Genomic DNA, 17,579 nt, shown 5'->3' on the forward strand with positions numbered 1-17,579 from the left:
GTGTGTGTGTGTTCACCTCTCTTCCTTCATGTGCAGTGCTTTGACCCAGAACTTCTCGGAGTCGGTGAACTGGAAGGTGTAGACCAGCACCAGGACCAGCATGGTGTACATGACCACCGACATCCAGAAGTACTTGAGGATGCGCCTCCAGCGCTCGTAGTCGACCTACAGAGGAGAGGAGCGCCGCCGTTAGCCGGGATTCATGGCCGTGTGATATCTGGCATTAGCAGCCCGGGGGTTCTGATTAGAGTCGGTTCCCAGGGGACGTCTGGATTTGGGAGATTCTCCAGTTTGTTTGTGGCCGAGGCCATAAAAGAGCCGAGGATATGCTGTGTATTATGAGCCTGCGCTACGCTAACTTTATGACCATACTGTCCCTGGAAAATGGGATTTGGAGCTTTACGGCACCCGACTTATATATTGCGTTGGGAAGAGACACACACACACACACACACACACACACAAAGCAACATGAAGCAACCGGCTCTAGTTTTACCTGACACATTACACTGAGCACACAGTTCACTTTTAATAATAAAATACACACAATCCGTCCGGTTTTGCAGTCACTGCGCTCCTCGGCATCACTCTGCTGGTCAGTGTGGGATTAAGAGCAAACAGACAGGATCTGGACGGCGTCCCGGACGTAAGGGAGCGCTACTATAATCCACCTGATGAGGTACCTGATAGAGCGCCACGCAGGACACGAACATCATCATGTAGATGATCTTGTACATGACGACTCTTCCCTCGAAGCTGACCAAGAAGAACATGCCGCTGCAGATGTAGATCCAGTACTTGACCAGCAGCGCCATCACCAGGTTCCCCAGGACCTGCATGACGTCCGGCTCGCCGCCATCCTCACGCTCCTCCTCCTCTGCAACAACGGTTTGACGTGATGGTTAAAGACGGCCCGACGGGCTGCGATGTGAGGCGAACACACGCCTACCCTTCCTCTTCTTCTTCTCCTCCTCCACGTGAACGTCTGACAGTCCGGCGCTGTCTTCCTTCAGTTTTTCTTCTTTTTCCATGAGCGTCTGTCTCAGCAGTAACCAGAAGCTGAGCAGACACAGAACCTGCACAGGAAACAAAGTGCTTACTCCCACAAAGAGAAAATATGAGCTGATGTTTCAGACACTTCAACACAACTGAACACACTGCGAGAAAAATACATTCAGTCAGTTTGTGATGTTTCATCGGCACGGGTGTAAATTATACTTTAATCTCCATGGAACAGGAAACACATGCCGTTCTCACATCTGGTGCAGTTTAAACAAATTAATGTAAAACTTATGAAGTAAACTATTTGTGGAAGAGTGAACCTTCTTGTATCCTGATGACAGGAGCGGTCTGAATGAAAATAAGTGTTTTCCAAGTTCAATCCTCCTCTGACGCAAGTTTGACCGCAGTTTACAACAAACCGACGACATGAGGAACTCCTTTATATGTTTTAAAGTAAACACGGTTAATTCATTTAGCCAAAAAGCAGGACTGCTGTGGAGGAGCGAGTCCCAAACTCAACTCAATCCTACTCGATATGACGGTAGAAAAACAGCACGCTCCTGCTCTGCATCGGCCTTCATTTCTGTCTTCAAACATAAAATGAATGCTAAACTACTACCATGCACACTAACGGGACATTTCAAAGGTCGTTTGATGGTTGGTGAACTTCCACACCTTGGATGAGAGCGAGTGGAAGGGGTTGTCCTTCTTCACAAAAAAGCCCGCCACTTCTTTCATGTTCTCGAAGCTCCAGATGTACTGCAGGACGATGAGCAGGTTGCCATAGGCCACCATGAACGGCGCCGACAGCATGGCGTACCGCCGCCGGTCCCTCACCATCCACAGCGTGCACGACCAGATGAGGAAGACAAACGTCAGCCAGCTGACGTACGTGATGCTCCAGGCCTGAGGACGGCAGAGGACAGAGAAAACCAGAGAAGAAGACGCCAGCGTGGAGAAGAAGGAGAGAGATGATGAACGAGTGATCACTCTACATTACCCCGCCATGCGGTCACTCACCATCATGGCGATGAGAGCACAGATGTAGCTCTGTTTCATGATGAAGTGGAAGGCTTTCACCATGGCTCCGAGTCCCTTCTTCCTGATCTCGTTCTCTTCACTCTCAGACTCCTTCAGCGGTGAATCCTCCGGGGGCAAACACACTTCATACACACACTCGTCCTTCTTCTCTGTTTGGACAAAGAAGCAAAACAGACATGATCACTAATAATTCACAGAAACGCAAGACTCCTGCACAGAACTCGAGCTTCATCCCGGACACTACTGCAGCTCACCATCATTTACACCCCCCCCCCCCCACTGCAGCTCACCATCATTCAGCGCCCCCCCCCCCCGTCCTGAAATGCTCTGCATACTGTTTGTAATGCGGCATTGAACTAAACTACCGAAACAAGTTCACATCGCTGTGATCGTTTTCTCAGACTTTAAAAAGCTTCTTCAGAGCCCCAGAAGACATTAAGCAGCTGTACGCTCACATCAAACTCCCCACCACTGCAAGAAAAGTCCGCGACAAGCACTTTAACACACTTCTGTGACAACACTGAAGACAGGAAATATTCTCCTCACTGCTCGCAAATTTAAAAAGGCCAGATATATACACACAAAAAAGAGAAAACTAGATCTAAAGGATGCTGATAATGTCTGTTTGACACCAAATCACAAGTGGAAAAGTCAGTTTATCCCATTTGAATCCCATTTTATCCCATTCCGTCAGGAATCAAGCTGAATATCTCCAGTCTTTTTTGTTTTTTTCTTTACAGTTAGATGTCAATATTTCATCTTTTAACCGGAGGCCATAGTTATCAAATCTGAAGCTTCATAAATATTTAAAACTCTTTTATTCAAGCTACTTTTTTTTAAGCTTTGATAACACTGTAATTTCTTTAAATGTGCAGGTGAGCCGCTCACCGGTGCCGTTACCGGGATGGTCCATTTTGTACTGAGGGGTGGAGTACAGGTCCAGACAGACCGGTCCATTCTCCGTCGTGATGAATTCAAACGACGTGCCGTTGGAGGTGGGAACCGCCTGGAACACAGTTAAATGTCTTTACAAACATATTCCTGTGAAGCCAATGTTCAGCAGCACCAAATACAACAAGTCTAAAAGCAAAATGCAACGCTCCAACATCCAGGCAGACACAGAGAACAGCACAGAGACCGGCAGGGACAACCCATGGAAACATGAACATCGACAGGATCAGGACTAAGATGCTACCAGAGACCTCTGCTTGGTTTAAAGTTCAATCACACAACGAGACTTTATGGGCTTCAAGAAGGAGGATTGGTTTTCACACTGCTTATTAGAGCTTCAATCACTCAAACAGGGTTTTCAAAGTGTTGAATGTCAGACGTCCTCGTGTTTTACATGTATACTGATATACAAAAGGAATACACCAAAGGAATAACTTCGGTATAGCTGTAGCAGCTTTTCATTTCCAAGAGAATTATATTGTTTTGAAACGTTTTTTAGATATATGAGCTGAAACAATGACCTGAAGTACATCAGCACAGTTTTCAGCGGCTCAAGTTCTCCTGTCTTCATTGCATAGTGTCCATGAGCAAGGCTGTTTATGACAGGGTTAAAAAGTAAATGCTGGCTGGGAAAAACCCACAACCCACTGTCTACAAAAGTACAGCCTGTGTCGGACCAATCAAGGGACACTGTTCTAAATCTTCCTTCTTTCAAGTGATTTTCTTTCCTTTGTTTAGAAGTTAACGGCTGTTGGGGGGAACTCAAAGCACGCATAAGTCAGAGAATTAAAATAAATCCTCCTAATCTGGCTTTTTACAAGAGATGCGAAGGAATCCAGCACCCAGCAGGAGGAGATTCATTCAGCAGCAGAACTGCTGGTGCAGTGAATGCTGCTGTCTGCGTACACATCAACACGTTCAAAGAGACAAATGAAATAGAAAAGTCCTGATCAGATATCAGCAGGAAGTTCATTTGAGCCGCAGAAAGAGTGTCGACATGTACTCAGAGCTCATAAAGAAGTGAACCAATGGGAACTGGAGTCAGGACGCCGTGTGAAAAGCCCCTCCAGAGCAGCAAGCCTGAGACGCACAGGGTGAAGACGCATTCACAGCAGCCCCACCTCCGTCGTACTGATCCCATCCAGGGTGGAGAGCAGCTGGGAGGAAGAAAAACAGCATAGAAGGCAAGGTGTGTTATCGATGAGCTGCTGGAGTCAAAGGCCTTCTCGGTCTTTATAGTCGCTGATAAGCGAGAACAAAGCCGAGCAGCACTACTCTGCAAATCGAGCTCATCACTCATCTGCGTCTGCACACCTAAAAGCTTTTAAACCTCAGGAGGAGGCACACTGCAAGGTCACTGTGTGTGTGTGTGTGTGTGTGTGTGTGGGGATGAGTCTATTACAAAGATGAAAGCTCTGGTAAAACAAGGAGTAACCTTGTGAAACAATCAGCTGAAGTTTGAGGTTTGTCTTCACTCCAGACCGCAGTAGATGTTTTCTGACTGTCAGACGGAGGCTCGCTGTCCTGACCAGGAAAAACACTGCTTCATTATCCTTCCTCCGTCTCAGTTCATTCAGTTCTCAAACTAACAGGCAGATTAAATTCCACTCGTCATTTCTTTTGAGAACATGTGGAAAGAAAAAAATTCCAAGCTACACATGTTCTTCCAAACTGTTTCAATGCTCACGACTGACCAGTGAGACCAGTTTACTTCTGTCAAAGCTCTCAAGCCTGTCTGATGACTGATTCACTCCGGGGTTATTTATATATCTGAAGTCTTCATATCAGTTTGTAGAAAGTCAAATGGTTGAACGTCAACTGGAATTCAGTGTTTTAATCAGATTTTTTCCAAATGAAAACACTCAGTTTTCAGGATTTTGGTCTTTACAGACTAATGAATGAAGCAATGTGCTTTTTAGGGGCCATGAACTCATCTCTGATTCTGTGGAGGCAGACTAACATCCCTGAAGAGAGACAGCAGCTCTAAAATGGTTTTCCTTCACTATCGTGTTTCTGACATCTGGTTTGAAGGGACTTTGAGTGATCCACGAGCCTAGATCTATTAATTATAGATCTGTGATCTATGAACCCTGGTCTATGATCTATGGAACTGATCTATGATGACTGATGTATGATTTATGACTACAGATCTATGTTCTGTGAGCTCTGATCTATGATAAATGATCTATGTTCTATGCTGACAAATCTATGATCTATGAGATCTGATCTACGATGACCGATCTATCTTCTGTGGGCTAATCTATGATCTGTGATGACTTTTCTATGATCTGTGACCTCTGATCTGTAATGACTGATCTAAGTTCTATCATGACTGATCTCTGATTAATGAGTTCACACACACTTGAGTGAGTGTGATGATGTGCTGTAAATCTCAACACGGGCAGAAACCTCTTATGTTGAAGTAGTGAAAGTGATTAAAAGGAGTGAAAACTCCAAGTAAATGATAAACTTGACTCCTCCTGACAGTATCCTGCGCTGCAACAGTTTGACTTGTGAGTGTTGAGCAGAGGGAACGATGTGAAAGGTGTTTTCAGGCTCAGACGTCTTTCAGGACCTTTCCTGACGACTCTTTGTGAGACGTACGTTTTTCTCGTCGGTGCCTCGTCGGGCACCCCACCACATCTGCCTCTTCCTGTTGGCCGAGCTGCTGGACCGGTTTCCCTCCTCCTCCTCCTCACACGCCTCGTCCTCCTTGTCGTCCTGAAAAAACACAGATAGACCGTCCAGCGTTTGATGTTCTGGACTCGGCTCTGTCCAGAACCGAGCAGCTTTAATCAGTTTCTGTCCAGAACGCCATCTCCTACTGGAAAAAACACCAGACTGGAAACTGACTCCGAGGTCTGAAAACAGTTCGTCGAAAGATGTGAAGCAGAGACGTCTTTCCCACAGAAACACAAAATAACAAACAATCCAGTAAAGAAATAAAATACAGCATGATGTGATTTTTTCATTTCATTCAAGTTGGACAATTGTGGGAAAAGAAATGACACTAATGGAAACATTTGGAAAAAGAAGTTTTTACACACACACACACACACACACACACACACACACACACACACACACACACACACACACACACAGCTGAGAAGCGGTTACAGTGCTTTCAATCCATCAGGCCTTTTTGGGAAAGTTCAGTCTCACCATAATCCAGCAGCTCCACCATCTAACAAAGCTGTCAGCGGCTGATTTAAGCTGTAATCTTTTTTTATTATTAGCGTCATCTAAAGTGGAGGAGTAGGTGAAAACACACACACACACACAGTCAGATCAATAATGTATACAGGCCTACAGGTTTACAGGAGGTATTGACCCCTCTATAAAAACACTAATCTATAAGTCCATTACAGGACGGAGGAGCAGAGCCTGGAGCGGCGAGCGGCGAGAGAGCCGGCTGCTTTCTGAACCGACGGTCTTCTTCCTCATCACACTTTCTGCACAACTTCCAGAGCTCCAGACAAATAAAGGATCAACGTCCGTTTAGGTTCTGCAGCCCAAACTACAGAGTGAAACCAGTTCTAACCTAAACTGTGAGCTGTGTCGGCGGCAGACGGCTTCTGCCCGGCCAGCACCACGGGGCTTCAGATGAACCCTCCATAAAGTTTATGTTCCAATCTAACGCTTTGTTTCACTACCTGTGAATCACACCACGCCATCCCGATCAATGACTTCATTCTAATCATAGAACAAATCAAACTGCCACACTCTGTCTGGATATGTTGGCCTGACGGTCACCGAACACTGAATTTTATTTTTATATCGCCGTATTCAGCCATTCAGATTAAAGTCGTTTTCTAGATAGTTCCAGATTCTCTTGAACACTCTGTGTCTTTCTTCCACCTGTTCAGACTCGCGCACTGCCTGCACACTTCTCCAAAATTAGACCAGAGTCTCAGATAACCTGAGCCACACACACATCCAGCCATCGATCGTCCTGAAACCGCCGCGCTGCTCTTTTAATCCAATCTGTGTCTATTTCAGGTCACCGTGTGGCGACGCTTTCTGAACTCACCTGGATGAGGTGGCAGGAGGCGAGTCCTCCTGCTCAAATCAGCTCAGATCACCACAGCAGGATCCGTAACCTCACTCCGTCATCAGCGCCCCAAACTCTGCATTTCACTGCACTGAGTTCACCTGTGACACGCCGACGCAGCGTTCTACAGTGGTAGTAATGATCATCATCACCATCATCACCATCATCATCACCATCATCATCACCATAACCATGATCATCATCACCATCATCACCATCATCATCATCATCATCACCATAACCATGATCACCACTATCATCAGCATCATCATCATCATCATCACCATCATCACCATAACATCATCATCATCATCATCATCATCATCACCATCATCATTGCCATCATCACCATAATCACCATCATCATCATCATCATCATCATCATCACCATAACCATGATCATCATCATCATCATCACCATGATAATCACTATCATCATGATCACCACTATCATCATCATCATCATCATCATCACCATCACCATCATCATCATCATCAACCTCACCACCATTATCACCATGAACACCATCATCATCACCATCTTCACCACCACCAACATCATTATCCTCATCTTCATCCATCACCATCGTAATTGTCATCATCATCATCATCATCATCATCATCATCAAAGTTTATTTTTGGAAGAGGTGAATTAATCACAGTAAACAACTCTTTATATTCCTTTTTAAAACTCCTCCAGTATTTTACCAGCAGTTTGTTGAGTCTGTTGTTTTTTGGGACTTTAGTGGCTCTGTGGACTCCGAAGCTGGATTAACAGAATCTGAAGCTGGATTAACAGAATCTGAAGCTGGATTAATTGAGCCCTGGACCCTGAAGGTGGATTAGCAGATCCAGGATTTCTCTCTGGTACCTGGATTGACTCAGACATCCTCAGTCCTGCCCAGCAGCACTACAAAGCAGGCTATCAACTCAGTAATTCAGCACAGGTGATCTCTAATGGTGATCAGTGTGCCGTCACATAGAAGGGGCGGAGTCTGGATCTAACCAATCCGAAACCCTGCAGAGCAGCCTCCTTTACCATTGAGGACCAGTCCCGACCCTGCTTAGCTCCCAAGGGCTGACTGGATCAGGTGTTCTCAGGGCAGTAGGACCATATGAAGAGGAACTACCCTGACTTCCTGACTAACTCTCATCATCATAAAATTAAACTAGAATTTGGTCTTGTGGCAATGCATTAACTATTTTGACTCAACCTGCTGAAAACATCTAAAAGAAAGAATTATAAAGCAGCACATGAAAAGAGAAGAAAGAGGTCAGCATTGTGCCTGTGCTCACCATCAGCTGGTCGATGGGCTCCTGCAGCCAGAGGCGGATGAGCGTGGCCAGGGTGTAGTAGAGCACCAGCAGCATGATGGGGTTCACAAAGTGGTACCACTTCCGCTCCGGGTGCACCATGAGCTTCCACGTGTGAGAGCAGTTGGTCTGGACGATGGGCGACAGGCCAAACACTCTGTGAAGACACGCAGGCATCGACGCTCCCGTCAGAGTCTCAGCTGTTCACGACAATTCGTTCCCATTATTTTCATTGGCGTTAAAATGAGGAGAACAACGTGGAACGTTTGTCATTTTTCCACCGCCTGACAGGATGAAGACTGACGGAGCGGGTGGTCTCAGTAAAGTCCACTGACTGACTGGTCCAGGGTGGTTTACAGTCTTCCTCCAGGGCTCCTCCAGTTGGCCACATGTGACTCTGCGGACGCTGTGCTGGCCTCAGGCATCCCGTCCTCCAATTAAAAAGCTCATTTCAAGGCAGCTGTTTACTGCTTCCAGTTTAAAGAATCTGTGGCCATCAAACATTCCCACATGTGTCTAGACTGGGGATTAACTGCTCCCGTCATTTATTTGGATTTTTATAGATCTAAATGTCACAACTAGCCAAAAGAGATGAAGAGGCTCAAAACTCTTCTGTTGTTTCATTCCTGTTGAGACTTCAATGGTCACAATAATTAGAATTTCTTGGTCGCGGTCACTCAGATGGTTCTGAAACGCCTGACAGTGCCGTGGTTGCCGGTGGGTTTCCTGGAAGGGAAATGTGTCTCTGCTCCCGGAGTCTGAACCGTCCACGGAGGTCAACACGCCGTGCGGAAAACAAAGGAGGTCACATGACTCCTGGTTTCCTCCTGAGCAGAGCAGAGGTCGTCTTCTCAGGAACCCATACTGACGTATTCCAGTGACAACGCTGAGATTTAGGAGCCTCCCGAGTCGCTTTTCCTGCCCGCACACTTCCTGGAGGGTTTCTTCTTACGGTCACGTGACCGGCCGTCCATTGTAAGGTGTGGAGGCAGGAAGCGCGGTGGAAGCCGGCCTCTCAGCGGCCTCACTCAGCACCAGAGCCGCGGCAAGGCCGACCCACTGTCATCAGGGACAATTACAGCCGAGCCGGCCCATTGTCCAGGAGCTGCCGCGCATGTTTACCGTGGTGACGGCCTGAAGGCGGGAAGAAGGAGAGCGGACAGAAATACCTCCAGTCAGCGTGTCAGGAGGCGATCAGGCAGACGGTCCCAGTGTGGAGCCAAGCACCAATCAAAGTCTGTCCAAACGCACCAACAGCAGCCTCGCTGCAGAGCGGCGCTCCTCTGGACGGACTCCATCAACGCCGAGCCGTCGTCTCAGTATGAAGGGAAGCTGCTGCTTTCAGGAACCAGACCAGGCCTGCTGCTTGAGCTCTGAGCTTTCCTCACACGGATACTGTCCCTCATTTAATTCATAGGAGTAAGATAACGTAAATGTCGGTAAATATTTCATGCTGATGAAGTTATTTACGGCGGGGCGACTGCGGCAGAGGTTGAACCGGCTTCCCCTGCAGATACAGCGACAGGGCTGCATTCATTCTGGTCTCGCCGTGAAGAAGGTGTCAGCGCAGCAGCGTAATCAGCTCCTTATCTGCCATCGGGGGGTGGGGGCGGGGTGGGGGGCTCGTTCAAGGCGGTTTCAGCTAAACGTGGCTGTAAATAGCCTGGTTCCTCCAAATGAGAGCGCGTGAGATCAATAAAACACCAAGGGCACGGCAGCAGCTGAACTTCACAGCAGCTTTCCGGCGGCGCTGCGGTTCTGTCCAGGCTGTCCTCGGAGACGCAGCGCCTCTCATTTACACTCATCGCACTACTGCGCTGCTTACATGCAGCCGTTTAAAAGTGTGACGTCTGTCCACATTTAACGTGAAAACTTTTTTTCTTTTTCCTGAAGGACTTCAGCTTGACATCGAATCCTGTCGAACACAGCAGAGCCGTCCCGGCCCGAGCCCCCCGACGCTCCGGCCTCAGTAACACATAGAAAACCCTGCCAGTAACATTCAACACATGCATATGTGTTTAGGTAATCTCTTGTTGAGTACACACAGAGACTAAAGATCTTATCATTGACAAGATTAATGGAGAAGAAGGGTGAAGGGAAATACGTTACATTTCTTCCTGGACATTCCTGACCAGGAGTGGAGATGTGTATTGGGATTTTAGTGGTATCAGTAGGAGTATTTCAGCCTATTGCTGCGCTCATGAAGCTGAGAAGTTGAGAATTCGTGAAGAAGTTTCCAGTTTTCAAATTTCACATAACCCCAAACAGCCGGCATGGTGGCGTCCTTCACTACGTCCACAAAAGAGACAAAAAAGCTTCACCATGATTATCAAGCAGGCAGATTTTCCAACATTCCTCAGGTTGTGCTGTTGACAGACACATGTATGATAATACAAACCCTCCTCGGTCTCACTGGAGTGATAAGACGGTTTCTGTAGATCATGGTTTTCAATATGAGCCAAAAAAACTTGAATATCTGACGTTCAACTTTTCCTAATTCATTATGAATTCTGATTCTGAACTGCAATGAAAAACTCACAGTTCAACCAGGGAGGTTTTCTTGTTAAAGCTACAGAAATCTTAAAAAAAGAAAAAAAAATCACATTATTCTAGTATCATAATTAAATATTTCAATCCACAACAGTTTGGTTCATTTTGCTATTTTCTGAAGTTCAGCTCAAAACTCTGAACTACTGAATAATCACCAGGACTGTTTTCCTTTAAATGTCACATTGATGATGCTGATGTTTCTATCATTTTGTTCTGTTTGAAGGGTGAAATGATGAAGGTCATCAAACAGTTGTGAATTTATACATCAAACAAATGTGATCCACATTAAATTAGTCTGGGTGGTATTTTTACGGTTTTGTCAGTCATGAATTTAATGCATTTAATGTAGAGACTGATACTGATTTCACTGTTGAAAATGTATTCATCACTATTGTGACAAGAATAACACTAGTGCTATGATGGAGAAGCCACCAGAAGACACCAGAAGCCACCAGAAGACACCAGAAGACACCAGAAGACACCAGAAGACACTTTGTCCATCTCTTCAAACCGTCCTAATGACAGCCAGTCACACAGAACCCTAACAGATCCCAGACTGGACTCCTTCCACCTGACAAATGTTAATTCTTTAAGATAAATAAAGTTAAATTGTCTGATTTAATTGTTATGAAAAAAAAATCAACTGCATAAAAAGTGGTCTCGATCTTTGTTATGGAAGAAGTCAAAGTTGTACTGAAGAGCTGCTGAACGGAGCTTTATCGACAGGAGCTCCTCAGATTAAACAATAATCACTGATTCATCGACAAAATGTTGATTAAAGCTCATAGATTCCACACTGAACCTTGGCGGTGTGCGAGTGACGTGTTTGATGGTCATTTACGCTCTGTCCCGAACACCTGGTGGTTCGCAGATGATCGATCCTGAGTTTTCAGGTGCCTCCACCGACACTCTCTCTTGGCGTCTGGACGGAATCCGACATGCTGCCAAACTGCACAAGTTCTTTTTGAGCAGCTGTTTTGATACTGGCCTTTCTAATGTTTCTTCTCTTTCTCTGTCTTGTAGTCAAGTGACAACGTCACATCCAAAACTGTATGAAGTGTCGTTGTAAAACATTGTTTTATTACTTTTAAAATTCAACCGCACATATATCTTTGCTGGACAAACAGTCATCATTTAGGCATTAAAGAAGTTACTCGACCATTTCAAGTGTTTTCAGCACCTGTCTGGTTTTGTGCATACGTAGAGCATGAATGAATCATCACTCATATTCCTAAGAAAACCACCAAAGCACTGCTTCTGTTTCCTTTTATTGCAGCAGAGTGTGTGTGTGTGTGTGTGTGTACCGGAGCATCCTTCAGCAGGAAGCTGAAGCCGCTCACACACTGAACACACTGCACGGCCAACATGTGACTGATCACGTAAACCACTCCAAGTCTGCTGAAAAGTTGCACTAGATGCGGAAGTCAGACTGGTGGCTACGTGGCTTCAGAGGGAGCGCCGGAGCTTCAGCGCTGCAGCCAGACAGCGGATCACCTGCCTGATCAGGCACAACAAAGCAGCTCAGAGTGCTGAGTGTGTGACGAGCTGCGAGGAGGCGTCTGATACATCCACCCTCCGGCTGCGTTTGCCTTTTCCTGTGCCTTCCTGTTTGCTACAACAGTAAATATTTATTGCGGTTTAAACAAAGCTGCCTCTGGCGCGATAAATACTGCGGAGCTGGAGCAGCAGGACGCGCACGCAAAGTGCCAAGTTCACATTATTAAGATGTCAGAGGAACGACTAAAACACAGCCATGAATCAGCCTGACAGCAGAGACATAACTGAGGTCGAGCTTTCATTCACTGCTGTTTAGACAACACTCTAAACTGTATTCAAACCAGACAAATGCAGTTCAAACTGGCGAAAAAGGATCCAGATGTGCAGCTTCCTAACAAATGAAGACACGCTTTAGTTTGTGACCAACTCCGTTTTTTTTCAATCCTCTGAACGCCACAACTCTGTCAGGACTTATTTGGATTTTATGGACTGTTTAAAAAGTTAAATGATCTGCTTCACTTCCAAAATAACTTTCAACATCTGGCGGACATCCAAAGAAAGACGTGTATCTGACCACACTCCGGCGTAACCAGGTGAGCGTTGAGGAGTGTGACGGGGATGACCTCTGACCTGATGTAGTCGTCGCTGGGCGAGATGGACTCCTGGAAGAACTGGAACTGGTAGAGGTAGAGCACGATGAGGTGTCCGGCGCTGAAGATGGCCATCAGGACGCACATGCAGCTGAAGATGAGCGTGTTGAAGGTGCGGCAGAGCGACCACCAGGTGCACAGGAAGAGGAAGATGAAGAAGTAAACGGCCGAGGTCAACGAGGGCAGCATGACCCCTGCAGATGGGAGAAGCCGAGGACACGGTTCAACAGTCAGACACATCTCAGAGGGAAGAGGGCGACCTGATGGTTTCCATGGCAACACCAAACCTGAGAATTTCAGTGGGTGGGTTTAGTTCATCTTTAGTTCTGAATAAAAGCTAATTCTGCTTTAAAATGACCATATAAACACCTAATTCCACATTAAATCTTTATTCTGAATTAAATTTATTACCAAATAAAGTTCCCAGTTTATTGGCATTCTAAAGCAGAGTTATATGTAAATTAGACGTGACTTTATTCCCGTCGTTCTGCTCATCTCCTCGCGATGACGCAATATTTCAAGACGGCGGCCCGCAGCAAGCATTCGACTCTTCTGGAGACAATTTATTTAAACAGGAGCCTTCAGAGAAATGGATGTAATGACGAGCAGATGGACTGAAGCATAACAAGGCAGACCTTTTTAAATCTGTAGCATCAAAGTTAATCCAGAAAGAAAGAGAAAAGACTCGCCAGCACCGCGGTTTGTTTACTTCCGGTAGACAGAAGTACATGACGCCTGCCCCCTGTCCAATCAGAACACTTCACAATTCTCAGCGATAAGCAGATTTAATCCTAATATTGTAATTTCAAATTACTTTATTAGAAAAAAACTAAATCCGGGATAAAAACAACAACAAACGAGGGATTAAGGGTGCTTTCACACCTACTAGTCTGCTAGAGTGGTTCGGTTCGGACATAAATGTCGCAGCTGTCAACTAGTTCGGTTCGCATTCTTGTTTGTGCAGATGAACTATCCGCTATGACCCTCCTGCCCCTTGGTGGCGCTGTTCACACAATAGTGTGTTTTGGGTGGTGGAAGTGAACCCTGATTGGCCAGCATGTGTGACGTGATGTGCCGCGCGGCTTGCTACGGAAGCCTCCGCCGACCAAAAAGCCTTCTCCACAACAGAGCGGACAGGACCGAGGCCGGTCAACGTTCACACCAGCAGCGGACCGCACCGAGACCGCACCGAGACCGCCTCCTCCAGGAGGTCTTGGTGCGGTTCTTTGTCCCGGACCAAAACTAACTGGTCCGCTTTCACACCAGCTCATACGAACCGAACCTGCAGGAGTTGGGGACTCTAGTCCGCTTCAAGCGGACCAAATGCTGTAGGTGTGAAAGCACACTAAGAATCCAAATTATACAGAAAACTTTTGTTACAGTAGTTTTGCTTTAATTTTGTGGCAATGAAAGAAAACCTATTTTAATGAACTTCATGAGCTGAATAAAAGAAAGGGCCTGGCGCTGCAACCGTTTTCATTCAGAAATCAATCGATCAGCGTTGAGGAGAACTCTTGGACGACTCTGTGGTTGCAGCACTGGACACTGGTAAACAGGTATGATCCCCATTCTGCTTCCTGCTTTAATAAACCACATCACTTATCAGGAACTGTTCTCTCACGTAAAAAGCACCAAACAAACATTAAACGCACAGATTCGTCATAAGGAAGATAAAGGAGAAGACAAAAGGAAACTTGAGCAGGACTAACACCCAGAATTCCATGCTGTGTCTTCTTCAGGTCACAGTATTGAATGGTTTCTAATTGTATCAGAAAGCGTGACTAAAAGTGGATTCATCATCTGAACGGCCGAGTTCAGACAGCGAAGCAGTCGCTGATGCTGCGACCGCAGGTCTGGAGTCTCGATCCAAAACGCAGAAGGCTTTCTGCCGCATCGCGTGTACCGATCACGCAGGAGAGGCTGCGTTTGTACGAGAGCGTCCACACCGCAGCGAGAGCAGCAGACTGCCTGTGCTCAATAAATGAGCCCAGAATAAACTGAGCTGGAGACCGTGGACCAGAACGTGCTGAGCAGAACCAACTGGACTCAGCTGGAGATAAACAGGCTGGATCATTCACCACAGGCCTTCTGTTTATGCTGGTAATGGACTGGGGTCACTCTAATTGATTTCCCCTGTCGTGACAGGGATTTTCCAGAAGTGCTGAGTCACCGCGAGCTGACCGTCTCACCGCCTGCCTGTAAATACAGAGAGTGGGAAGACGCTGGAGCTCACCGGTCAGGCCCAGCAGGATGGTGACCACCACCTTCCCCGCAGTGGTGATCAGGTTCCCGATGATCTCCTTCACCTTGGACGCCACCTGCGCCACCAGCCGCAGCACCTTCATCTTGGCGCTCTCCTTCACCTCTTCCTCGTCCTCCTCTTCCTCCTCCTCCTCCTCCTCCTCCCCGCCCAGCTCCTCGTCGTCCTCGTCCTCCTCGGCCTCGTACCCGGCCTCCAGGTCCTCCTCCAGCAGGATGTTGTCGTCCAGGCTCAGCTTCTCCTCTTCCTCCTGAGAGGAGGACCAAGGTGAGGCAGGTCAGAGCTGTCCGTGGTGCTGAAGGCACGTTCCAGCAGGTAGCAGTGACACCTGCGACACCTGGCCTCCGTGCTGGATGCAGCCAGGCCTGTTTGGAGTTCTCTTTTAGAAACGGTGAATATTTACATAAGAATCTCATTGATGAGTAACAGGAAACATTTGAAATGGACAAAAACAGGAGTTTTTTTTTTATATCACGATGCACATCCAGCGATATGAAACAGATCGTCGTGACAGGACTTCTCCTCATATCACCTATAAGTAAAGGTTTACTTCCATTTTATTGAGTTAAACTGCGTCGGGACTGCTCTGGGCTTTCTACTGTGTCGAGTGCAATAATGTCAAGTAAAATAATAATAACCATAATTAATAATTATGCAACAACATAAAGTGCAGGTGCAGATATTTTTCCATTTTGACAGGAATCATGTCACTGTCTCCAAAGCTGCAAATAAATAAATAAATACTGAATCTAATCATTTTTTATTATCAGCAAGTGACGATATTTCAACTACATTTAATCAAATTTCCTCCAAACAACAAATAGTGTATTGTTCTCAAACAAACAGTTATTAAAAAAATAGAGGGTTTGCTGCTGAATAATTTTTATAATGTGGAAAACAGGATTTTATTTATTCTCACAGGAATCCAGTGAGAAACGTATGGAATTTTAATAAAGTGGTGATTAAGAGTTTGGTTTTACACTTTTCCAACAGACTTTAATATGAATAAATGGAATTTAATGGTGTTCATTTTTCGTGATTTTAAAACACCACAAAGACATTTTAATCATTTTAATAAGATGTCGGTTTGAACCGCTTTTTAATTTAAAGTTTCACGACCGAGGTGAAAGAACTCAGCGTCTTTATTGGAGTCCAGATGCTACTGGGAACAGATTAACAGAGGAACGTTCTGAAAAGTGATTTTATTTTGTGTGTGTGTGTGTGCTTCTTCCTTTAACGTCACATGACAAAATGACTTTTTTTTATGTGAACTTACAAAGACCTGAACTAAAGTATGAAGAAAATACAATATTCCTAAAATCAGTTTGTTTACATGGAAGTTTGAAGAGCATTAAACCACTAAACTAATAAAAATAAGATTTAAATTTTCATCCTGGCTTTTCTCAACTTTTAATCTGAAGGAGGGACATTTGAACTCTTTCCTCATACTGTTGAGCAGAAGTCTGGTCTGTTCTTTTCTGTCAGGAGGAGAAACTCACTGGCTCCGCGTCGTGTTTCTCTTCCTTTAAATTGCATTACGTTGTTTAGCTCCTCTCCGTCTCTTTTAATCACAAACTTGATATTTCAGCTGGAAACTCACACACAGGGCTTCCCGTGTGAACGCAGCCCAGCTGCATGTTTCCACGGTTTGTTTCTCATTTCTGCTTCAAAACAGAAACGTTTATCCAGTAAACCTGGCGCCGCTTCACTGCGTGAAATAGAATTTTTTGAGAGAGAAGCGCCGTCACTGTTTCCTCTGACCGGGGCCAAACCGAGCCGAGCGAAGAGTCCGGCTCCTCGAGGAGCCGGACCCTCACTGAAGCGCGGGGGCGTTGTCGGTGCCAGTGACGCCCACCTGCTCCTCCGCTTCGAAGTCAGCGTTGTACTGGGCCATGTCCTCGGGGGGCCTCTTCTGGACCAGGCTGCGGCACAGCAGCCAGATGGCCAGGCCCACCACGAACATGCCGATGTCGGGGAAGAAGACCCGGATGCCGTTCCCGGCGTCTGCGCCGATCACGCTGCGGAGAGGGAGGAAGAAAACGCAAGGGGAAAAGAAAAAGGAGCGTCAGAAGCGTGTGTGACGCGGACCGGGACCATGTGCTGTCCTGAGTTTGACCCTGTGACACAGATCGCTCAGTCCCCGCCTCGCTCCCGCTCATTACAGTCATTACATCTCTCAGAGAGACTCCACCTGCTCACAGGAGCGCCTGGGAATCCGGACTTTTCCGTTGCTCCACCGGCTTTTATAAGGGGCACCGCC

At 46.3% G+C, this 17,579-nt stretch overlaps 1 protein-coding gene across 1 annotated transcript in view; it reads right to left on the bottom strand.

Annotated features, from left to right (window-relative positions):
• Positions 1-17,579, bottom strand: part of piezo2b (piezo-type mechanosensitive ion channel component 2b) — a 68,268-nt gene that overhangs the window by 28,886 nt on the left and 21,803 nt on the right. The window contains exons 5-15 of the mRNA XM_030115381.1: positions 17,175-17,337; positions 15,293-15,569; positions 13,040-13,253; positions 8,345-8,519; positions 5,599-5,715; positions 2,932-3,049; positions 2,023-2,192; positions 1,678-1,908; positions 950-1,076; positions 684-877; positions 17-165 (exon numbers count right to left, since the gene is read on the bottom strand). Coding sequence (XP_029971241.1) covers positions 17-165; positions 684-877; positions 950-1,076; positions 1,678-1,908; positions 2,023-2,192; positions 2,932-3,049; positions 5,599-5,715; positions 8,345-8,519; positions 13,040-13,253; positions 15,293-15,569; positions 17,175-17,337 — 1,935 coding nt within the window. The remainder of the gene's footprint in view (positions 1-16; positions 166-683; positions 878-949; positions 1,077-1,677; positions 1,909-2,022; positions 2,193-2,931; positions 3,050-5,598; positions 5,716-8,344; positions 8,520-13,039; positions 13,254-15,292; positions 15,570-17,174; positions 17,338-17,579) is intronic.

The sequence above is a fragment of the Salarias fasciatus genome, chromosome 18, assembly GCF_902148845.1.
Source record: "Salarias fasciatus chromosome 18, fSalaFa1.1, whole genome shotgun sequence".
NCBI classification, from domain to species: domain Eukaryota; kingdom Metazoa; phylum Chordata; class Actinopteri; order Blenniiformes; family Blenniidae; genus Salarias; species Salarias fasciatus.